The sequence below is a fragment of the Candoia aspera genome, chromosome 15 (assembly GCF_035149785.1).
Source record: "Candoia aspera isolate rCanAsp1 chromosome 15, rCanAsp1.hap2, whole genome shotgun sequence".
In the NCBI taxonomy this organism is placed as follows: Eukaryota; Metazoa; Chordata; class Lepidosauria; order Squamata; family Boidae; genus Candoia; species Candoia aspera.
This window is the reverse complement of record NC_086167.1, coordinates 2,838,887-2,862,958: the sequence shown is the minus strand read 5'-3', so window position 1 is coordinate 2,862,958 and position 24,072 is coordinate 2,838,887. Positions and strand designations below refer to the sequence as shown.

The window sequence follows — 24,072 nt, the reverse complement described above, 5'->3', positions numbered from 1 at the left end:
TCTGGGGGGCTGGGAGGGGCAGCCGGAAGGAACTGGGTCTCCCAGAAGAGCAGACTGCGAGGGGCCCTGGCTGGAATGGGGTGCTGGGCTGGGGGAGGAAGGACAGGCAGAAGTCTCTCCCCCCACCCCAGGTTACCTCGGCTGCCCCCTCCTGTCCATGGGACACATGCCAGACATGAGGCTACGGACCTCTTCTTGGGCAGTAAGGCAAGAGTGAGAGGGATCTTGGGAGCAGCCTTTGGTCAACTCCCACATCCCTGCATGGGAATTTAAGTGCCCAGATGCAGCTGCTGAAAGGGGCAAATTTCCCTCTCCCCCCAAACTTTGCAGACCACACTGTGGAGCATGAAGAAATTGGACTCCTGATGGGATGGGAAGGGATGGGGCTGGAAGCTAGGCTTTTTGTTTTTGTTTTGTTTTTGTGTTTTTTGGTGGGGAGGGGGATTACCTGGAGGCTGTTAGAAGGAAGAGGCCTCCAGACTCCCAGGGCTGGGGAAAACCCAGTCTGGGCCAGAGGCAGCATCCTTGGCTGCCAAGCAGACTGTCTCAGAGGAGCTTGCAGTCAGCCCAAGGGCAGAGGAGACCAGATGGAAGGCAGAATTCATGGGGAGCCCCAGGAAGCTGCCTCATCTGTGTATGTCAATTCAAGCATCCTGGAGGGGGTGGGGAGGTGTTATTTGTGAATGCATCAGTCGCACTTCAGATCCCCCACAAACTCATTTTAAAATGTCTCCCTGCAGTTTAAAAACAAATGTCCAAGGTTTTGCCAGGGGTGCTACATTTCTACCTGCAGGGAGCATTTTCTTTAGGGGTCCATTTCAAGCCCCATTACCCCATCTATAGCAGTAGATGCTGCTTCCCCTGGCCTGTGGATTACACTCCCCTCCCCCCACCCCCAAATCATCCTGCACAGGTAGGTGAAGTGAAATGCAGGGAAGCAAAGAGGGAGCAAGCAAATGACACTGTACATGACCTCTATCGCCAGCACCCTGATTCCACATCCATGTTGACCATGATCTGACCAGATGTTGGGCTTCCTTCACAGCACAAACCAGGACTTGGCTCGCAAAAAATCTTCAAGGCGCCTTTGTGGGCAGTTCAGCCAAATCAGCCTGAAGCTTCCCCGGATCCCCCTTCGCCGTCAGAAGTTGCCGAAAGTTGTAGGTAAGGATTCACTCCACCCCACGGTCTCAGCCAACGTCCTGTCCTGCTAATGGAGCGAAGCTGGGAGCAGGGGCTGGTGCGCGGAAGAACAGGGTGGGCTTCAGCCACACAGGCGGAACTGCCGGATTGACACTGGTGACCCTCCCCATGGATGTCCCTGGCAGGGAGAATAGAATAGCAGAACCTTTCCTAAAGTGAATGGTTGTGTGGTCTTATGGAGAGTTAAACTGTGCCCCTAAAGCGCGGGATCCCAGCAGGAAAGGAAGACGCAGGGACTGAGCCTTGTTTGGGTAGCTTGCCTAGGTCCCTTTTGATGGCAGTTTCTCATGGCAACTCAGCAGCGCCAGCCATTCATCCTCACAACATGCAGGAAAAAGACATCCTTTGTTCAGTGGTGGGGAGCTGGGCTGCTAGTCTGATGGTGCAGGAACAGGCCTGGGGCGCCAGGCATCCCGGGCAACTAGCTGGGCTCCTGGGGTGATGGGAGTATCTCAGGGTGGGAGATTGGATGCCTCCTTCTGCTCCTGGAGACTCTCGGCTTTTATGGTTTTCAAGGAAAAAAGGAGCTGAATGGAGTAGTTCAGAGTTTATGTGAACAAATTCTGGACAAATCATACCTTGCTGGGTGAGAGCTGTGCTGGGGGTGGGGCATAAAGCTGCAGGGCAATGCCCAGGCCCTGCCCTGCCCTGGTAGATGTGCCTCCTCAGCTGAAGGGAAAGAGAGAGCAGTTTATTGACATTGATTCAGATTATCGTGGAACAAAACCTGATGGGCTGCAGCGCATCATAATTAATAGGTGTTCCCTGATCCCCTGGGTCTGCAGAGCAAAAAGCTCCTTTTAAGTTAACATTTGAAAACTGATAAAGCAGCAGCAGGTTTTTCAGTCAGCCAGACATTTCCATATCAAAGGACATAATTTTATTGGGCCTGTCTGTCAGAAAGTGCCTCCTTGTCTTTTGTCAGCCCCTTCTTCGATTTTGATTTTTTCCCCAAGCATTGAGGTCTGATTCTTGCCTTTGCATTGTGTCTCCAAAGTCTTTAAGCTTTGTCTTCATTAGCGGTGCTTCCCGTGAGCAGCCTGGCTTTATTTCAGCAACTGAATTGTTTGTTGTTCTTGGGCTCCAAGGCCTTTCTCCAGCGCCACAGTTCAAAAGCATCAGTGGAACAGCTGAACTTTTGCTTCCTCTGCATCTGTACTTGGAGCAGACTTTCACAGCCATACGTCACAACGGGAGAATTGTGGCCTAGACAACATGGATATTAGCAGTCAACGCGATGTCTCTGCACTTTTAACAGGTCTGTCAGAGCCTTTCTTCCAAGTAGCATCTTTCTCTTGATTTCACGGCTATAGTGACCATCTCTGAATTCTGAGCCTAGAATAAGAGCATCATCCTGGCAATCTGGAAACAGTTCATCCAAGGGATAAGATCCCAAGAGCTCAGGTTAAGAGTATTTATTAGAAAGAAGACAACAGCTCTATCAGAGGAAACGCAACAAGTGCTCCATTTTCAAATGAGAAACCTATATAAGGGCAACTTTAAAGTGGCAAAACTCTGGTTCACTTTCTCCCATTTTTTCTATGCAGACAGCTGCAAACAGACACCCACCAGGGAGTCACAGTCTGCAAGATAGCAGGCACAGTTTTGCAATGGAGCCCCACCCTTTTTGCACATGGCTGCAACATCAGTGCACATACAAAAGGAATGCAGCTTAGATTGTGACACCACACCCACTTTTGAATATTTGCACAGAGAGACGAGGAGACCGTAGACCCTTCCAGCTGGAAGCTGCCTGTTTTATGAAGCAGGAATAGTTTGCATCTGTTCCCTTTTTTATACCTGTCAGGCTTTTCATCAACATGAGAAGAAATTCTCATACCTAGGAAGATAAAGTCTGTTGCTCGTTCAACCTTTTCTCCACCTATTTGCCTTGGGTTGACATTGCCTGTGGACATAATCTTCATTTTTTTAACATTGAGTGGCAGATGAGCTTTTGCCCTCTCTTCTTCACCTTCAGCAAGAGATTCCTTGGGTGTTTCTTCCTCATTTCCCGCTATCCAGGTGATATCCTCACCGTATTTGAGGTTGTTGATGCTTCAAGCTATTTTAATTCGAGTTTGTATTTCTTCTAATCCAGCATTTCTCATGATAGATTCTGCATATACTCCTCAACTGTTGGGTTCTGTAATTTTCTTAAACAAATCTCCTGTCCTTCTGATCCAGTTGTTAATGTTCGATTTCTTAGCATTGCTTATTGAATATATTTAGTATTTTAGTGTGCATGCATTTATATCATGATTTTATAAGTACAGTACAAAGCCTATATTTCCTAGTCTCTTCTTGGTCTTCTCTGGAATTCAGCATTTAGTTGGGAAAAAAGTTCTTTGTATTTCACTTTCTACTTTTTCTTTTTTCTTTTTTGGCTATTTTCAATGTATCAGCAGATAGCCATTTTACCTTCTTTCATGGTCAGGATATTTTTGTGTGTTTCATCTTTAAGGATAGCATGTATTTCAGTCTGGAGTTCTTCAGGCAATCTGTTTATCAAATCCAATCCATTAAATTTAGTTTTGTTTTCACTGCATATGGAATATTGTTGAACTATTGGCCTGATGATTTTGTTTTCTTTAGTTTTAAGGTGTAGCTCTACAAGAAAGTTGTGATCTGAACCACAGTCAGTGCCAGTTCTTTTTTCCCTGACTGAATAGAGCTTCTCCATCTTTGCTTGCAAAGCAAACAGTCAGAGTGATTTTGGTGTTGTCCGTCCAATGATGCCCGTGTGTCTTTTAGGTTGCTGGAAGGTGTTTGCTATATAAATACTGGATATTCTTGGCAGAACACTATTAATCTGTCTCCCGCTTCACCTCCTATACCGAAGCCAAATGTTCTCATTATTCCAGATGCTATTTTACTTCCAACCTTAGCATTCTAGTTGCCCATTGTTAGTATGACATCTTTTATTTGCTGATATCCTGACAAGGTGCTGCGAGGCATCATAGAACGGTTCTGCTTCCTCCGCATCTGTGGCTGGAGCCAGACCTGGAACGGCGTGATATGGTTGGCTTACCTTGGGCTGGAATTGAGATCGTTCCATTGTTCTTTGGGTTGTAGCTGACACTGACCTTGACACGTTTGGTTATACAGACAGCTGTTCCCCTTTTTCTATGATTTTTTTTTTGTCCACAATAGAAGATCTGAAGCTTTTTTGATGTGAAGTGACCCATTCCAGTTCACTGATTCCCAGAATATCAATCTTTAATTTAATCTCTGCTGTGACGACCTCAGGTTTGCCTTGGCCCACAGTTCTGATAGTCCATGTGTCAATCGGACACATCATGATGACTGGAACACTCGAGCGTTCACTCAATTATGACTCATAAGCTTTTGCTTATAAATCCATTTAATGAAGCGAAGCATTCAGTACAAAGAAAGTTGCGAATGAAATTTCCAGCACGTTTCTACATTTTAAAATCACAGTAACTTCAAATTCCCACCCCCCACTGCCCTCTTAGGTATGTTCCCCCCTTCTCATGCCAGCATCTGGCTGTAACAATTCTTCCTAGATGACCTTGGTGCAAGGAGCAGCTAGCCCAAACAAGATGATTCCTACTCCAATCATGCTCCCCCTCCCTGCCAATTGACTCGCAAGTTGACACGGTTTGCTGGAAGATGGATGCAAGTCTGATAAGATGTTCTGTGAACATTTGATCAGGGAGCCTGACATACTGCTGTCCTGGAAAAAAAAAACGAACTGGAAATTGATTAATATAAATGATTACAAATATAGGAAGGCAAGTGGAAAGGGATGTTAGTTAGGGTGCAGGTTTATCAGGATATCTGTTGTGAAATTTACAAGTTAATGCAGGAGCATTGACATGGTGGCTTAACACTCATTCATGATCAGGGAAGTGCTTCCATTTAATTAAGTACTGCAAAGAACCATGATGAATTCGAGAGTCCAGGATCTCCTTCACTTCAAAGTGTTGTTCACCATCAGTCATGATGGGAGCGGTTGGAGGAGAGACAGTATGCCACTTAGAAGATTCTGGAGCAGGTTTCAATAAGCTGCAATGAAAAACAGGGTGAATCCTTTTTAAGTTATGTGGAAGATTGAGTTGAACAGTCACTGGGTTTATGAGTTTTACAATTGGAAAGGGACCAATAAATTTGGGTCCCAGTTTTTTGGATGGCTGGTGCCATTTGAGAAACCTGGTGGAGAGGTAGACTTTGTCGCCCACTTTCATGTCCCATTGAGGTTGCCATTTGCAGTCTGCAAATTTTTTATAAGTTTGCTGGGCATCAGTCAAGGCTTGCTTAATTATGGGCCAGTCAGCAGCCACTTTTGTGCACCAGTTCGCTGCTGAGCAATCAGCTGGCGGTTTCAGGGGTAGTTCGGGAATGGGAACAAACTCCTGTCCCAAAACAATCTGGAGTGGGGTGAATCCTGTGCTTTGATGGGCTGAATTGTTGTAAGCTACCTCTGCGAAAGGAAGTAAGTCAACCCAATCGTCTTGTTGAAAACATAGGAATTGCTCTAGAGTAGACTGAACCCGTTCAGTCGCCCCTCTGTTTGGGGTGATTCGACAAGCTTAAGGATTGCTGAACCCCAATTAAATTCAAAAAGGATTTCCAGAATTTAGAAGTGAATTGTATTCCTCAATCTGAAATCACACATTCAGGACACCCATGTAAATGGTACACGTATTGCACAAACAGCTTGGCTAGCTGTGGAGCAGTGGGAATCTTTGCACAAGCTTGCTTTTAAAATAAATCAATGACAGGCCAAATAACAGTCTTATTCTTACTATCAGGCAAATCCACAATAAAGTCCATTGCAATTTCCTTCCAAGGTCACAAAGGCTCAGCTACTGGCTGAAGCAACGCCTGTGATTTTCTTCCTTTTCTTTTTGCTTGTGCACAAGTAGGACAAGTGGTGACATAACTCTTTACATCAGTTCGTAAAGTGGGCCACCAAAATTGGTGCTGGCCCAAGTGTAAAGTTTTGTAAAGACAAAATGCTCAGAGATTTGTCATCATGAGATCTCTGTAATATTTTTAAATGTAAAGTTTCAGGGACATAAAGTTTATCATTACAGTACCAGAAGCTGTTGTGTTCTGTTAAGTTGGATTTGTTACTTTGTAGCCAGGGATCATTAACGAGTGCCTGGAGCAGTTCCTGTTTTAAGTCTGCCTGCACTTTCACTTTAGGAGCTGCCGCTTGTCTGCGCGTTATGCATGCCATTCCCAATTGTTTTTCAGAGAAAACAGTATCTACTATCTCAATTTGCTGGCTATTGTGTTGGGGTAAACAAGAAAGAGCATCAGCTAAAAAATTCTTTTTCCCCGGGAAGAAGTTTAAGATAAAATTGAAGCGGCTAAAAAATTGAGCCCAACGCAATTGTTTCCCATTCAGTTTACTGGGTGTTTGTAATGCCTGCAAGTTCAAAAGGATGCTTTGCCCCTTCTAGAAGGTGGCACCAAGTCAGCAAAGCAGTTTTCACAGCACATGCTTTTTTCTCCCACACGTGCCAGCGCTGCTCAGTATCGGTGAACTTACGGGACAAGTAGGCACAGGGATGTGGGACCTGATTAGAGTCTCGTTGGAGTAACAGATCTCCAATGGCTTGATCAGAAGCATCTGCTTGTATGATAAATGGCTGTTCTAGATCGGGATGTTTGAGAATGGGCTCAGCTGTAAAAAGGGCTTTCAAATTATCAAAAGCAGTCTGGCAGGCAGGAGTCCAATTCAAATGTGCTCCTGGTGTGGAAACCTTGCACGTTTCCCCTTTGCCATTTCGTTTTCAACAGATCAGTCAATGGTAGCACTTTGGGCAAATTGGAGGATAAATTGGCAGTAAAAACTGGCGAACCCCAGAAAGCTTTGGAGTTGGCACCTAGTTTTTGGGGGTTCCCATGCCATAATGTCCTGAATTTTTGTGGGATCCCTTTAGTGGAAATTCAGTATCCCAAATAGTCTAATTGGGTCTTGTGAAATTCACACTTGGACAGTTTGGCATACAGCTGGGCATCTCGCAGCTTTTGCAAAACTTTTTTTACCAATTTGACATGTTCCTTTTCTGTTGCTGTGTAGATTAGGATATCATCGAGATAAACCAACACTCCTTTATATAAATCCTTGTGCAAAACTTCATTGATATATTGCATAAACACTCCTGGGGCCCCAGCCAACCCAAACAGGAGAACTTTACATTGATAGGATCTCAAAGGGCAGTTGAATGCGGTTTTCCATTTATCCCCCTTTTTAATTCAGATCCTGAAATAAGCCTCTCTCAGAACTAACTTAGTAAGAATCTTTCCTTTTGAGAGATGAGACAACATATCTTTCATCAATGGTAGAGGGTATTGATTGGTTATCGTAATGGCATTTAAACCTCTATAATCTGTGCAGTCTTAAAAAGCCATCTTTCTTGGCTCTAAACAATACAGGCACAGCCATTGGAGAGCTTGCAGGCTCAATAAAACCCTGGCCAAGTTTTTGTCAATGAACTCCCTCAATACCTTCTTTTCTGTTTCAGACATGGCATACATTTTTGGTTTTGGTGGTTTTGCTTTTGGATCAATTTCAATAGTACAGTCAGTCTTTCCATGGGGAGGTAATTGACCTGATTCCTTTTCATCAAAAAGTCCAAAAACTCCCAATACTAGCTGGGGATTAAGGGGTCAGACTTGGTGGCTAACATCTGGCACCATTTTACCAAAATCTCTGTGAATTGACTGGGAGGGTGCTTCACCTCTGGCTCTGAACTGGCATAAAGCCCATCAGTAAATTTCAATCCTTCAGTCTCCCATTGAACTTGAGGCTTTCTGTTTTTCAACCAGGGTAGACTCAGAATGATGGAATAATTCGCTATAGGTGCCACTATAAATTGCAAAGTCTCTTTGTGGCCACCTATGCACATGGCTACAATCTCTGTATGGAATTCTATGGGTCCCCCATGAACCACAGTTCCATCCATCTGCATAAATACTATGGGCTGTTTAAGTTTTTTTACTTTCAGATTTAAAGTAGTAATGAGAGCTGGGTGAATTAAACATTTTGTGCACCCTGAATCTAGCATGGCAGTGAGATTAGCTTTGTTTTGTTCTTAGATTTTTTAGCTGAACCCTAATGAGTAAAGTAGAACTGTCATCACTCACCATTAGGTCTTCATCATCCTCTTCCTCGGAGGTTGACGTCTTGCACCTTGGGTTCTCCACCTGTTTGTTGGCGCAATTCAGAACAGGTGCACCGTTTCCTGTTGGCTGGGAAAGCTCCTCTTCGGAGTCTTTACCAGAGTCCTCAAAGGGGTCAGGCTTCTCCTCCTTGCGGGCAATCATGGCAGTGTCTGACCCCTTGTGCTTAACCGGGGGCGACTTCGTAGGCTTTCTTCCGGATTTCCCAGTTGTGCTGGACCCTCCACCGGGGCACTCCAAGGTTCGATGGCTGTCTTTACTACACTTGTAACAGCCTCCCTTCTTCCATCTCTTTTTGCTATCATCTTCACCAAATTTGGGTGGTTTTCTGGGGCCAGTAACATCTGGCTAGGGGCCACGGTGTTCCTACCTATTGCCTGGGCTCTCAGCTGCCTGCAGAACTGCTATTGGGTGTTCTCTACCTCTCCTGCTACAGATCCACTCTCTTAGGGTGAGAGGATCTCCCCTTCCCAGAGCCCATCATAGTACCTCAGGTTGCAGCCCCCCTTTGAAGTAATCCACTTTGGTGGCTTTGGACAAGTCAGGTATCTTTCTTGCCAGTGCCTTGAATTCCACGGCATATTCAGCAATGGTTTTATCTTGCTGCCTCAGCTGCTGCAAAGCTGTCTTCGCTTGCCGTTTATCCAATGGGTCCTCGAACCTCTCTCTCATGGCTCTCATGAAGTCTCTAAGGTTGTGCAGTTCAGGGGCCATGGCACTGTGTAGTTGCATGTACCAATCTGCTGCAGCACCCTGTAACTTGGCTCCCACTAAATTTACCTTAGAGGATTTGGTTAGGAAGGAATCCCCAAATTCCTGCATGTATGCTGATACATTTGTCATGAAAAATGACAGTTGTTGGGGATCCCCATTGAATTAACCTGGAGGTCCCATGGCACACCTCAGGCATGGGGTAGACTTACATGCCCAGATACTGGATCATCCTAGGTCACCGATTGCCTCCCACTTCTTCTGGCTCCAGGCAGTGGAGATAGCATCCTGGGCGAGGGCGCTGGTCGGGCTCCCATGTCTCGATCAGGGGAGGATCTCCTGGAATAGGCCACTGACCCTTCATCTTGTTGGTCCACCAGATAGTCCAGAGCCTTTGACATGTGCTGCAGCATTTCTTCCATGGCTGACATCCTTGCTTCCAAGCCTTGGATCCACTGGGGTGTAGCTCCCTTCTCACTCTCACTCTCTAGGGAGCTAGGTCATCAGACCCTCACTCAAGAATCTATGGGATGGCATGGACCAGGTTCAATTCCCCCTTCGGCTCCTCCAGTCCAGCCTTGATCTCTGCATGGTGACCAATCTGACTCCCTCGAGTCTGACTGCCTCCTAGTCGGGTACCAAGGCTCCAGGGCTTGGGACTCTTGGGTTACATCTAAGGTGATGAGCCCAGTCTCCAACTCTGTGGCATAGTCTTTCAGTGCCTTGGGGCTCTCTTCGGCTACTCTTCGGTGCCCTGAGTCCCTCCTTGGTTCTCCCATCACCTCTGCTCCTTTGGCATAGTGGATGGTTTCGTTGGTGTCTCCCAAGGGTGCAAGGAGCAGCTAGCCCAAACAAGATGATTCCTACTCCAATCATGCTCCCCCTCCCTGCCGGTTGACTTGCAAGTTGACATGGGTTGCTGGAAGATGTTTGTGAGTCCGATAAGATGTTCTGTGCAGGGAGCCTGACACACATATCTTTGCATCCCCAAGCTTTCCTTTTGCCTCTGGGCACATCAGCATCTGGACATCCTTTTTGCTTTAATCCAGTGGCGTCAAAAACACCAGTGCCAGCTGTACTTGCCCTCTGTTGTTCCCTGATAGCTCAGTGGATACCTTCCAGCCTGCAGCGCCAATCTTTCCTACCGTGTGGACATGCCCTGGTTGTGAAGGTCCATTCCTTTTGGAATAGCAGAGTGAATTGCCCTTTCCTTCCTTGTGGATCATAGTTAGTCTGATCCCTTATCTATGACTTGCCTGTCATGGTGACCCATCTGGGAGTGCATATTCCTGATGGAATCTCTCACATCATCATTGGGATATGCAAGCCCTGTCATCACTACAGGTCTGGGGAACATCAGATGAGAGACCTAATGCCTGCAAAGAAGATCTGAAAAAATATCCCACAGAGTACAGGGGCATCTTATGGGCATATCCCACTTCCCATGCATGCATCTTAACACCCATAATTGGCTTTTGTAAAAAAAAACTCAGTGCAGGACAAGATGGGGATTGAGTCCAGATCATTGTACCTTTGGCATTCAAGAGTCTGGGTGACTTTTTTTCATTCACCTTTTCCAAGTCTTGTTGGGAAATACAGTTGTACGCCTGGTCCCGAAAGCTGCAGCTCCAAGCAACTGGAACGCTTTTCTCCCGAAATGATAATAAGAGCTGTGTTTACAGTAGCACGCTGGGCTGGAGTTCCCTCCCTTCACTAGAATAGAGGCTCTTTCTCTGAAGCAGAGACTTCGGCTGAATGAGTCTGTGTGTCTGCACTTCCTGGCGTTTGCTGCTGGTTGGAGATTTTGTATAAACAATGGCAGTAAGAGCGATCCCCTTGGCCTCTGCTGGTGTGGAGGGTGCTCCAGAAGAGGAGACAGCCTTGTGCAATACAATCCAAGTCAGATTTGCTTAGCAAGAGAAATGTAGGATCCCAGCTAGTTCCCCTGCCCCCCTCCCTGGCCCAGGATTCAGAGGAGCCTGGCCAGATCAACCACCAAGTTTGGGACCCTGCCTCCAATAGCTGCTAACCAGATGCTCCCTCAAGGAAATGCATAGATGAGACAGAAGGACCATCACCTTCCCTGTGGTAGCATCTTAAGGCAGTGCAAAATACTAAAATGGGCCATGCTAAACCTAAATGTGGCATATCTCTTGCAGTTTGCAAACCAGGGTAGATGGCTTTGAATGTTGTAGGAACTATGCTAATTGTGATTTATTCAATAAACCATGGTTGAACCATGGTGTGAAGCCATTCAATCAAATCATATTGGAACCTTCTGGGACTCACTAGCTGCGTTCACATGATGTGCTGAGCTGTAGACTGGTTGGCTAGCTTGTGCAAACCCAGCCTGGGTATAGTTCTGTCCCTGAAAATTGAGCTAACAAGTAAACCATGGTTATGTCAGCTGAGAGTAAAGTGTGTAAACATAGCCAGTCTTCTATTCCTTCATCTAATACATTTTAGTCCTCCAAAGCTGTGGTTGTCTCTCCATCTTGTAGGACACTGAATTATTACACTTACACTCATATTCCTTCCTTCTATAGTCTTTGTGCATCAAGACAGGGCCAAAAGAACCATGTAACATATCAGTAAGTGATTTTTTAAAAAAAATAATCTGCAAATAGCAGCCATGGGGGCGGTCAGCTGTATGTTCAGTCAGGATCAGATCACAATGCCCAGAAAATGGGCCTTTAAACTTCCTTTTTGTCCAGGGTCCCTCCTGCAAAAGGCCTCCTGCATTCCACAAGGGTGGCCTCCCTTTAGCGGCAAGGAGGAGGTTTGGGGCTTGGGTCAAGCAGCAGCTTGTACAGGGCTTGGCTTTTGCTGAGAAACAGCTGTCCCAACACTTTGTGGCCTGAGTGCCCCCCTTCCCTCCCACTGCCATTTCCAAGCTTTTAAAAAATGCCCAAGTCGCTTCCTGGAAAAGATGATTGCCCAGAAGCTGGTCTCTGAGAGGCCTGGGCTTCAACTGACTCCCTCCATTCCCAGCCATGCTCCATTCCTTCCACCTTCCTTGGTAGTGGCCAGTGAGGGCATAAGTAGAGTTCTCTGTGTCCCAAGACAAGCCTCTGAGATGGTCCCCCCAGAGGTAGCTCAGGTGCCCCCACCCCTCTCCCCCAGAGGTAGTGATGGTTGAGCTATAAAAGCAGGATTGCAAGACTGCATCACCTCTGGGGGCAGCGAAGTGTCCTGCCTGTCTCTCTTCCCTGCCACCTTGTGGTCGTCTGAAGTTTTGCAGCCCTGGACCACTGAAGATGAGGGAGGGAAGGGCGGCCCGTCAGTACTGTCGCAGCAGTGGGTCCAAGCCCCATATTTCCTCCCCTCTTCTTCTACTAGGAAGAGGAGTAAGAGGAAGTTGGAGCAGGGGGCGTAGCAGTGCTGGTGGAAACCACCACATGCCTCCTTCTCTGATTCCTTCTCTTCGCTACAGCTCCTTTGAGGGCTGTGCACAGAGCCCTTTTCTTTGAAACCGACATACCAAGCAAGGAGCCCCTGTTCCTATGGGCCTCAAAGCAGCCATTTCCTCTGCCTTCATTGTTAGCGCATCCATCCTGCACAGCAGGTTGCCCTCCAAACCCAGCTTAACAAAACACAGTTACTGCATTGCCGAACACAGGAGAGTCACTGCGGTGAGATGGCCAGTTGCATAAATCATATAAATAAATAAATGTTGTGTCCACATGATGGCTTCACACGATGGCCTGCTTCCCACAACACACTGAGACCAGTCTACCCAACCCGTGTGAGTTCCAGCATGTTGTGCATTTCCATACTTGCGTACAACTGCAGCGCAAGATTGTCCCAACAAGCTTTCTTCGGCTGGGCCTGCCTTCATCCAAAGCCCAGTCCAAACTGAGACAGCCTTAAGTACCCCTTTTCCCCCCATCCCAACAGTGGCTTGGTCCTGGATACAATCTGACCCGTGCTGTGGTTGTTGCTCTCAGGGACCCCCAGGGAGCAGGATTGGCTCAGCATGTGTTGGTCGCTATCGGCTGGTGTGGGCCTGGCCCCAGGCAGGGTCTGGCAGGCTCGTCTTCAGTGGCTGAGTCCGGCTTTTCCCAACTGGCCTCTCCGCTGAATCTGCCTGAATAGCACATGACGGGGTGGGGGGGCTGCATGGTAAAGCTGAAAGGAGTGAGCTGCCTGCCTGCCTGCCTGCCTGCTTCCCCACACACCTCTCCCAATCTGTCAGCTGTTTCTTGGGCTGCTCCTGGAACAGCACTAAGCTGGTGTGCAAATGGAGCCCAACTGCCACTGGCTTCTGCTGCACAAAGCAGAGCAACCTTTAGCGGATGGATAAGCCTGTCGGCTGAGCCGCCTGTCGAAACTTGCCTCTCCCCAGCCCCACCCTGCATGAAGGAGAGGGAGGGGCAGATGCTCCCCCCCAGCTAGTGATGTTTGGCAGGAGGGGTGGGAGAGAAAGCTGGGGGATCCATGGGGTGCTCTGTCCACCATAAACTGAGCCTCAGCCATGAGGAAGAGACCCTGGCCAGGGAGCACTGGTCTCCGAGGTTCCACTTGGCAAGGCCCTGTTCTGCGGCAAACCCGGTTTCTCCCTCTCTCCGGAAGAGAAACACTAGCGGAGCTTTCCCAAGTTGTTGTCCAGTTTACTAAATCACACCAATCATTTTCACCCCCAAAAAACTGCTATGCAAATTCAGAACTAATTGTCACATCAGACCCCATGATTGGTAGATTCCCCAGGATGATTTATGCTTTCATTCCCCGAAATAACGGAATGAATGAAATAGGACACCTGCAACCGGCCCCGAACCTTCTCAAACCACCCTGCCCAGTTGCAAGGGGCATAAGTGCCCCTCCCTCACCCCCATTCCCCTGAAGGGCAGCCAGACAAGACCCTCAAGTTTGCACAACCCCCCAAAGCATGGCATCATTTGTTTCAGGTTGGCTTCATGTGCCGGGCAGTCTCAGGCACTCAGGTTTGCAAACCGGGCTTTACAGCTACAGTGATGCTGAGTCTCAATGCTTTGGCCAAAAGCCCCTGGCGAGCAATGCCCTGGACCGGTTCCCGTCCCTTCGCTCCCTTCCCCCTGCAAGCACTCTGCATGCAGTCGCCAGGGTCCCACAGTCTGGGGCGAGGCCACAGCCCCGCCTGTGCCGTCCAGTGCCCGGCCAGCCCCACGTCCTGCATTCCTCCCTCTGCCGGCACTGACTCTGAGGCCAGGCTGGCCTCCCCGCAGCTTCCCGAGATTGCCAGAGGCCTGTTATTTCACCCGAATGAAATGCTCTGGTCACAAGCTCCTTTGTTTGGCTTGGCACGCGGGCCCTGCCATCTGTTCTCCTTACCAGCCTTTGCTGCAGAGGCCCCACATGGTTGCAGCGCAGGGGCGGCAGGGCCACCAGATGGAGCTGCGGGCAGGGCCGGGTACCCCTCTTCTCCCACTTTGTCCTCCCTCCCTCCCTCCCTCCAACATCCAAGGCATATCCATCCTTGTGTCATTCCAGAAAAGCAGGTTAGTGCCTTGTATCCAGCCAGGCTTCTAGTGGGACAAAAACAAGAGCTCTGTCTGTCCCCAGCTTACAGATAGACTGCCTCTGACCAGGAAGATCCACGGAGCTATTAGTGAGAACTAGCGGAAGAGGGACTGGTTTTTCTCCAGAGTTGTAGTGGAGAGAAAAGTGGCGACTGTAATATCTGGGCACTGAATATATACCATCTCCTTTATGTGAGGTACCCCTGATGGACTTCTTGGCAGCTTTTCTGCCTCCCTGGCTTGGATCAGCCGAGGACACCTCCATTTGGGTAGTCGTGCTCTCCTGGGGTGAACTCCTCCCCCAGCACACCCTCCGAGCTTCCTCTTGACATCTCTGCCATGTTTGCACAGAGAAAAAGGACACAGGAGCGGGGGGAGGTTTCTGCCCATCTTTCTGACTGGGGGGAGCAGAGTGAAGGCCATGCTGTGTCACCTGAAGGAAGGCTCTGCACGGCTGCTGGGCAGACCTGAGGCAGCTTCACCTTTCTGATGTGCAATTGAAGATTTATTGCGGTGGATTCCCCTCCCTTCCTGCCTTGCAGGAACTGAAGAGCAGAATAACCCTTCCTTCCTGTCTTTATCTCGGGCTCTGGTCCCAAAGCAAAATGCCCTGGAAGATAAAAACCATGTGCAAAACCATCTTAGTAGTTTGGAGACGGGCTCAAAACGACAGAAGGGAAGAGAGACAGATCCAAAGTTTTTCTTTCAAGGAAAGGTTCTCAAATTCACTGGAGGGGTCTTGGGCTTAGTGTGAAAAGATCTTGAGATTTCAGCCAATTCCTGCATGACTGGGAACTTAATATGGCTGCTTAGAAAGCAAGTGCAGTTTTAGAGAGCACCAACAGGAAAAAGCCATAATTCCATTTTGTCTGAGTTATTCAGCTCCGCCTTGGGTCCTGTGTCCAGATCTGGGAATCAGATTTAAGGAAGACTCCAGGGAAATGGAAGGTGCGGAGCAGGGCAGGAAGACAGAACAGGGACTCTGTCAAGGGAAGTTGGAGGAACTGGAAGTGCTTTGCCTCACAAAGGCATGGCGTGGAGGACAGGATGGCCCTTTCTAAGCATAGAGAGGTTGCCCCAAGGCTTGTTCTGTCTCACCCCTGAGTGCAGGACACAACTATTGGTCTTCCTTTTGACCAGCAGGGCTGTTCTTACCCTCCAGCAAGGATCCAACCAGGAAATGTTTTTTGCAAACGGATAACATTTTTCTTAACTCACTAACAAGCCTCAGCCTCTCTTTGGCCTTGGAAGGCAGTGCTGGGTACATCTTAGCACTTGCTCTGCCATTTTTACATCGTTCATTGGAAATGGGCACTTCTGCATTTAGACGCGCCCTTCTTCGACATTTTCATTGTATGGTCTTGCCAAACACTAAAAAGTACTTAAAGACTTTGCATCTCACCCTGGGAAGGATTCCTCCCTCTCCCTGGAGGATGCAGCCTCCCCAGCCTCTCTCCTTTGGGCCCTTTTGGCTCTGAGCTCCCCAGCCCCCTCCCCAGCCCACACTCGTCCTTCCAACCCTGACCAGCTCCGCGCTGATTGGACAGCACAAGATGTCTTCCTAGCCGGATGGCCCCAATCCAACTGGTAGGACCTGCAAAGGGAAAGGCAGCTGTACATCCTCTCATTTAGCTTCGTGAAAAGGGGCTTGCTTCCAGAATGCCTTTCAAAGGAGGAGAACATTCATTGGAACCCTCTGGAATAGAGCTTGGGCTTTTAGCAAGGGGGTGGCCATTTAGCACAGGTCTGGGCGTCCTGCACCTGCCCCAATCGGAAACCAGCTCAGGAGTCAGGGCACCTGGCTATAAAGACAGGAGCCCAGTCAGTCCCTGCTCAGTTGCCTGTGGTCCTCCCAGCAGACCCCCTTGCCTCTGAAGATGCCAGCCTCAGCTGCCCACGAAATGTCAGGAAATCTGTTGTTGAGACCACGGTCACTAAACCCTGAAGCTCAACACTGCCCAGCAGGTACCAATGTGAAAGCCTACGTCAGTATATTCTTTCTTTCATAGTAGTCACTGCTTCATAGTCACTGTTTTTCATTCTGCAGCCTCCCTGGCTTCCCAAACTTCCATGATTTTCCAAGAAAAGGGGAAATAATGAAAGGGAACTCCTCTCTTGAGACTTTTTCGAATTGGGGAGTCAGACCAGCCAAGGAAGCTGCAGAGGGAGGGGGAAATAGATCACAGAAAAACAGCAGCAGCAGCAGCAGCAGACCTTCCAGGATCTCCAGAAATAATCTCTATTTTTTAAAACCAGTGAGAGAAATTTGAAAGCAGCTGTCAAGCTTCCTGGACATTTTCTGAGACATCACAAGGCTGGTTTTGGCTGTGCACTATTTTGAATTGTTCCGTTCGATTTCCAACAAGCCCCGGTAGACTCCTGCAGGGTTCACATGTGTCATCTGTTGACACATCCCTGATGATGATTAATGACTCATAAGCAGGAAAAGACATCAGGGATGAGCCCTGGGCTGCCACTCTAAAGACCGGTAGCCCCGTGTTAAGCTGTGAAGCAGCGAAGGCGACTCCCTGATGCTGGGCTCTCCAGCCTTTGCCTCCGTTCTGCCTTCCCGCTGAGAGAAGCCCCAGAGCCGTAAAGCGTAAGCCGAGGGCCGCTCGCTCTAAGAATCACACAAGGCAAGCAGTTGAGGGCCTGGAGCAGCAGGAACAAACACGCCAGCACGGAGGGAGAGAGGCCCACAGGAAGGGCTTCTTCAACCACTCTCAGCATGATTTATTTGGCAGTGAGTCACCCAGAACCAGAGGTCTGAAGGCAGCACAGCCATAAGAAGCCTGGCTTCCCCCGAGGTTTGCTGCGCACAGAAGCCCTTCTGTTTCAGCTGGCCTTGCCCATCACTGCCAAAACAGCTCAAAGCCCCAGTGGCTTCTGCAGGACCAAGGCCTTAACCATCGCGGTTGAGGCATAATTAAGGACTGGGGAGGCAAGCCCATTTTGGGGGCCCTCCCCGACTAGGAACTCCTGCCGTGAGCTGCGGGCCTGAAAGAGATGCCAGTTTCTGCCTCCGGGCTGGGCCAGGCCTGCCTTGCGAGCTCTCAGACATTTGCTCCTCTCTCCGAGGAAGGTTCTGCTTTTCCGCTCTTCTCAGGGCTTGAGCATTTCTTCCGAATTTCTCTTGGCAGTGTTTCTGAGCGTGCTTGGTTGCGGGAGGAGGCTCTTGTGGTGGTGTCATTCTCTGCCCCCATTTTCCCATCGGTCTGCAGCCTCCGTGGCTGCCCGCTGTTTCCCGTCTGAGAAAGCCCTCTGCCTGTTTTGCATCTAGGACAGACTCAGGTTCAGATATGTACGTATGTTTTGGGTCAGTTCCAGAAGAACGGACAAAATAAGCAGGGCAAAAATCAACTGCAAAAGCCAACCCTTACCTCAGCATTGTCTGTTCTGAAATAGGATGCAGTCATGATAAGCAGGACTCCTTCCAGAACACTTGAGCCTTGGTGCCTTCATGGACATTTCTCTGTCGTTTTTGTGGCAACGGTTCAGAAGTGGCTTCCCACTACCTTCTTCCAGGTCTTTTTGACTCTGGGTTTAGCCCACAGCCATGTTGTTCCCTGAAATTCCCCCATCCAAGTACTAACCATGTCTGGTGCTGCTTAGCTTCCAAGCTGTCACCCTGTGAGCAATATAGTAGGTAATTTACGTATCATGTATATTAGAGGCGGGCAAAGATCTTCGAACACCTTAAAGCAGCTGCATCTTTTCCTGGGCTTTAAGTGTTCCCAACAGAAGTTATTGTGGATGCCCAAAGGCATTTCCAAATCACATTTTGCCCTTCAAGGCCAGATCGCTGCACAATCCTGTATATAAATCTCAATTTATTTAAAGATACCCAGTAAATCAGTTTAACTATGCTTCCTTTTAAGACAGTGTTTCTCAACCTTGGCCACTTTAAGATGTGTGGACTTCAACTCCCAGAATGCCCCATTCTGGGAGTTGAAGTCCACACATCTTAAAGTTGTCAAGGTTCAGAAACACAGTTTTAGGGTCTTTAACCATAGCAGGCTTGAGGGTTCAAGCTATGCCCAGCTTTTTCTCCCCTGCACTTCCTATGGTAGACATTGGTTTTCTTAGAAAATCTGGAAAAACTCAAATGTTTGCTCACTTTCTGGTAACATTTTGCTCTTAATTTTTTTTATTATTATTATTTTGTACAGACTTAACCAGCTGTTTAATGACTTTTGTCTGCATAGAAGTCTTGTACGGGCTAAATAAACCTGTCCCGTAACTTGCAAAATTTGCATCCTGCTCTTTCCATTTATTATTCCATTTATTAGGAGTTTATTTCATTATATATTCCGAACGAACTTAGGCTAAGAGATACTACCTGGCCTGAGTTCAGACTTCATCTGAGTTCATGATGGAGTGTGAACGTGGACCCAGGTTGAAAATTCATCTCAGACGAAAAACAGTTGCAAGGCACTTCCACAGTGTTGCCAAGAAGCTACATGGAAGTCCCCAGGAGTCATGTTTATCTCAAAGAACTGTTATTTTGGCAGATAACAGCTGCTATCAAGCCTGGCTGACCTTAAAAAGGCTAAGCCAGGTCTGACTTGGTTAATGCTTGGATGGGAGTCCACCAGGAAAGCCCACAGGTATAGGCTAGATTGGGAAGCCTTCCAAGGAAGGCCGCGGCCAACCATTTCTATTCTGTTGCCAAGAAAAATGCACCGACATGTCTGTGACATCACCAGGGCGTGACTTGACCTTAAGTGTCTCTCGGTCCAAGCGCTTGACCGCCCTGGCCAAGCCGCTAGCTCTGCTTCCTTCATTTTACCCAGCCTCTTCCTTTGCCCAATGGCCTCTTCTTCTCGCCTCCCCTCCCTGCGAGTTCGTGGTCAGCCACCTCTCCTTGCCACGCTCCCTGGAGGGTTGCCAAAAAGCCGTGTGGCACTCCCTGTTCACAGGAGAAGCTAACTTACTTTCTCCCCTTCTTTCGGACATTGGCTGAGTCTCTTGCTCTGGTGTGGATCTCCAGAGAGACAAGTTTGGCTCACTTATAGCGTTAAAGAGAAAGTCAGAACTTGGAGAATGTGGCTGGGGGTGATCAGTAGCGTGAGGCAAAATGGCCTTTTTAAAAAGCCATCAAATCTTTTGATGGAGGACAGGAAGGGGCATGAGAGAGGTTCGTAAATAAGGCCTGGTGTGGAGCCACGCAACTTGCAGAAGGTGGCTTTGCAGCGAAAAGGGCCAGAGGCCAGAATGGTGGGGAAAGGGGGTTGGGCTAAATGCAAGGAGGCGCTTCCTAGCCATAAGCGCGTCTGGACCCTGGAGGTGGCAGGTTCTCCTTTACAGAGGTGTGATGCAGAAGACGGAGGATTTGGGATGCTGCCATAAGCAGGGGGGTCAAACGTATTTAGGGATTCCACGTGTATCCCACGTGTCACGCAGGAGCATGAGGCAGCCCACAGAGCACTCCTGCTTTTCACCACAAAACAACCCTGTAAGGAAGGTTAGGCTGCGAGAGAGAGCAACTGGCCCAGGGAGCTTCTGGGGCTGAAGGGGAACCAGGACCCAGTCCAGCACCTTCCCCACTCCCCTGCCTGGCGCTTGGGAAGAGCTGGCCCTGTGTCACCCAGGGGGCTTCCATGACTGAGGGGGGCTACAGTTTGCACCTCCCTGCTCCTAGTCTAGCATCTTCACCCTGGGGGCCGTCAGACCCCGTGATCTGGCCTCCAAGATCCTGTGACAGCTCAAAAGAGTCACGCCTTGTTTTTCCAAACTGACTGCCACAATCCATGGGTTGGTTTAGATGGCCTGAAAGGGAGATGAGCCAAGCTGACAAAAATTAGTAACCGCCAAATACAGCATTTGCCTTAGCGCAGATATTCTGTACTGCACTTGTCCGAAGAACATCCAGATTAGACAAAAGGGCAAGGCGGTGATGGTGATGGTGGTGACGACAAAAATGCTGTTTCCAGCTGCAGTTTTCCAGAAAGTCAGTGCACAGGGGACCTGGGTTCAGGACCACTCTTAGCCATGGAAACACATTGATTTGATTTCTGCATTCTCTCATCTTCTGTCTTTGCATAGTTTGCTGAACGATGTTGTTGTTTATTCGTTTAGTTGCTTCTGACTCTTCGTGACTTCATGGACCAGCCCACGCCAGAGCTTCCTGTCGGTCGTCATCACCCCCAGCTCCCCCAGGGACGAGTCCCTCACCTCTAGAATGTCATCCATCCACCTTGCCCTTGGTCGGCCCCTCTTCCTTTTGCCCTCCACTCTCCCCAGCATCAGCATCTTCTCCAGGCTGTCCTGTCTTCTCATTGTGTGGCCAAAGTATTTCAGTTTTGCCTTGAATATCATTCCCTCAAGTGAGCAGTCTGACTTTATTTCCTGGAGGATGGACTGGTTGGATCTTCTTGCAGTCCAAGGCACTCTCAGAATTTTCCTCCAACACCACAGTTCCAAAGCATCGATCTTCCTTCGCTCAGCCTTCCTTATGGTCCAGCTCTCGCAGCCATATGTTACTGATCCTAAATTGTGCAATAAGAAGTTCATGATCTGAACTACAGTCAGCTCCAGGTCTTGTTTTTCACTGACTGTATAGATGTCCGCCACCTTTGGCTGCAAAGGATGTAGTCAATCTGGTTTCGGTGTTGTCCATCTGGGGAAGTCCATGTATAAAGCCGTCTCTTAGGTTGCTGGAAGAGAGTGTTTGTTATGCACATTGAGTTGTCTTGGCAAAATTCTATCAGCCTGTGTCCTGCTTCGTTTTGTTCTCCCAGGCCATGCTTACCTGTAATTCCAGGTGTCATTTGACTGCCCACCTTAGCATTCCAGTCTCCCGTGATGAAAATGACATCTCTTTTAGGCATGTTGTCCAGGAGGTGCTGCAGATCCTCATAGAACTGCTCTACTTCAGCTTCTTCAGCATCTGTGGTTGGGCCGTATATTTGGATCACTGTGATGTTAGATGGCTTGCCCTGAATTCGAACTGAGATCATTCTATCGTTTTTTGGATTGTATCCAAGCACTGCTTTAGCCACTTTACTATTAATTATGAAGGCTACTCCATTTCTTCTGTGGTCCTCTTGTCCACAGTAGTAGATCTGGTGGTCATTTGATGTGAAGTGGCCCATTCCAGTCCATTTCAGTTCACTGATGCCCAAAATGTCTATCTTTAATCTTGACATCTCACCAATAACCACATCCAATTTGCCCTGGCTCATAGATCTTACATTCCAGGTTCCGATGGTGTGTTGATCCTTAGAACATCGGATTCGCCCTTCACCACCAGCACCGTCAGCCGCTAGCCGTCCTTTCGGCTTTGAGCTAGCTGCGTCATCACGTCTGGGGCTAGTTGAGCTCATCCTCTGTTCCTCCCCAGTAGCATTTTGACCATCTTCTGACCTGGGGGTCTCATTTTCTGATGGTATACTGACATATCTCTGGTTGTGCTGATCCATGTCCTGCCAACCTAGCAGTTCAAAAACATGCCAATGTGAGTAGGTTAATAGGCAGCACTTCGGCGGGCAGGAAACAGCGTTCTGTTTAGTCATGCTGGCCACATGACCACGGAAATGTCTACGGACAAACGCTGGCTCTTCAGCTTTGAAACGGAGATGAGCACCACCCCCTAGAGTCGGACACGACTGGACTTAATATCAAGGGAAACCTTTACCTTTACTTTACTGATCCATTTAGTTTTCACAGCAAGAATACTGGGGTGGGTTGCCATTACCTTCCCCAGGGATCGCATTTAGTCTGACCTCTTTGTCATGACCTTCCCATCTTGGGTGGCCCTTCACGGTTTAGCTCATGGCATCATTGAGATGCTCAAGCTCCAGCACCATGACAAAGTAACGATCCTTTGCTGAAGTTGCTGAACTATAGGCTAACCAAATGGGCTGAGATTATATTCAACATGGTAGGCCACTGAGAAACTAACCAATATTCATACTAACCAAGCTTAGCATATTGTGTGAATGCAGCTGGCGAATGTTTCACTGACTTGGTTAAACATGTACAGGTTGTCCTTGTTTAGCAACCGCATTTGGGACCAGCAGCTCAATCATTAAGTGAAGCGGGTGCTAACTGAAGCCATGACTGTGGTGATGATCTGACTTTCCTTTGCTTTACAGACCTGCCAAGGTAGTAAATGAGAGGACTGGTCATAAAGTTACTTTTTCATCACTGTCGTAACTGCAGTCGCTAAACAAGGACTGTAGTGCAAAAATTGAATGACTTTGGGTCAGTCCCTCAGTCTCAGTTGAGCTATCAGATAGTGGTTATAAATATAAAATTAAAGGTGAAATGTTATCTTCACCGCAGAAGGCCAGTGTTCCCCTTTCACCTCCAGTGGACCTCCCTTCCCCACCCTCTTTGTGTCTTGCAGTGGCTCATCATGACTTGGAGAATACCCTCAACTGTAGCTTCATTGAACCTCCTTCTGTGGTAGACCAGCCGTCCCCCTCCTGGTCGTCCAGGGGCTCCTTCTCTTCCTTCGATACCACAGACGAAGGACCTGTCTACTGTGTGCCCCACGAAGGTCAGTGGTACTCCTGGTGCAAACCAGGCCTCCAGTTGAGCAAGGCACCCCATGACAGAACTCAGACCTGGTCGCTAAAAGGGAAAACCTATCAGTAGTCACCAGGAGCAGAGATTAGCCCCAGAAAGATATCATTCCATTGACTCAGTATTAGGAAAACTTGGGATAACAAGAAAGCTGTAACCCAGCACACAGACACACACACACACAAGCAAGCTGGGTGCTGGGGACCCAATGCCAAGGCTGGGCCGCTGCTGCCTGAGGAGCCCCAAAGGCAGTCATACGTGTCTTTTAAAAGTCAGATGCAGAAGGAAGAACAGAGGAAGAAACAAGGAACACCCAGGTGTAAAGCAACCACCACTTCCTGACCCCTCCTCATGGAAGCCTCTGGTCTGGTGTGGGGGAGGCATGTACCAAGCACCAAAGAGGGCCCCTTTACCCAGGGCCCCCCAACTCTGGCAAGGGCCTTGCACAGCAGATCAGCAGCGCATTCCCCACATTGGGACAGGGAGGGGCAACATTCCTTGACTGCTGTGGTTTCCCCCAAGGGAAGCTGGGAGTTGTGGTTTGAGTGTGCTAAAATTCCCAGCTCACCAGTGCCCTCTTGCAGAATTGTTTATTTATTTAATCACATTTTTAACACCGCCCCATCTCCCCCCACAAGGAGGGACTCCTTGTCTTTAGAGAACTCCTGTTCTCTAAAAGACTAAAAGAATTAGTCTTTTAGAGAACAGGAGGGGCACTCAGCATCCTGAATTCACAATTTCGATGTGGCAGTTTCCCTCTAACATCCCATTGCAAAGATTGTGGGTCGCTTTCTTAAGACACTAGGGAGAAAAGCAACATCAGAGCCCCACCAGCCTGTCTGTCTTGTGCTACAAGTATGCAAACCTTTCTTGTGTTCCTGATGACATCATGGGCACCTTTACTGCCTCTCACTTTGGCTGCTGAAGCCTCTCCCAAAGGACCTTCCTTTGCAAAACTGAGGACTAGAATGCTGAT

At 48.4% G+C, this 24,072-nt stretch overlaps 1 protein-coding gene across 1 annotated transcript in view; it reads left to right on the top strand.

Moving 5' to 3' along the window:
• The window catches only part of SCARF2 (scavenger receptor class F member 2), a 56,802-nt gene that overhangs the window by 29,876 nt on the left and 2,854 nt on the right, over window positions 1–24,072 (top strand). Inside the window, exons 9-10 of the mRNA XM_063315805.1 lie at window positions 1,046–1,164; window positions 22,918–23,070. Of these exons, the coding sequence (XP_063171875.1) occupies window positions 1,046–1,164; window positions 22,918–23,070 (272 nt within the window). The remainder of the gene's footprint in view (window positions 1–1,045; window positions 1,165–22,917; window positions 23,071–24,072) is intronic.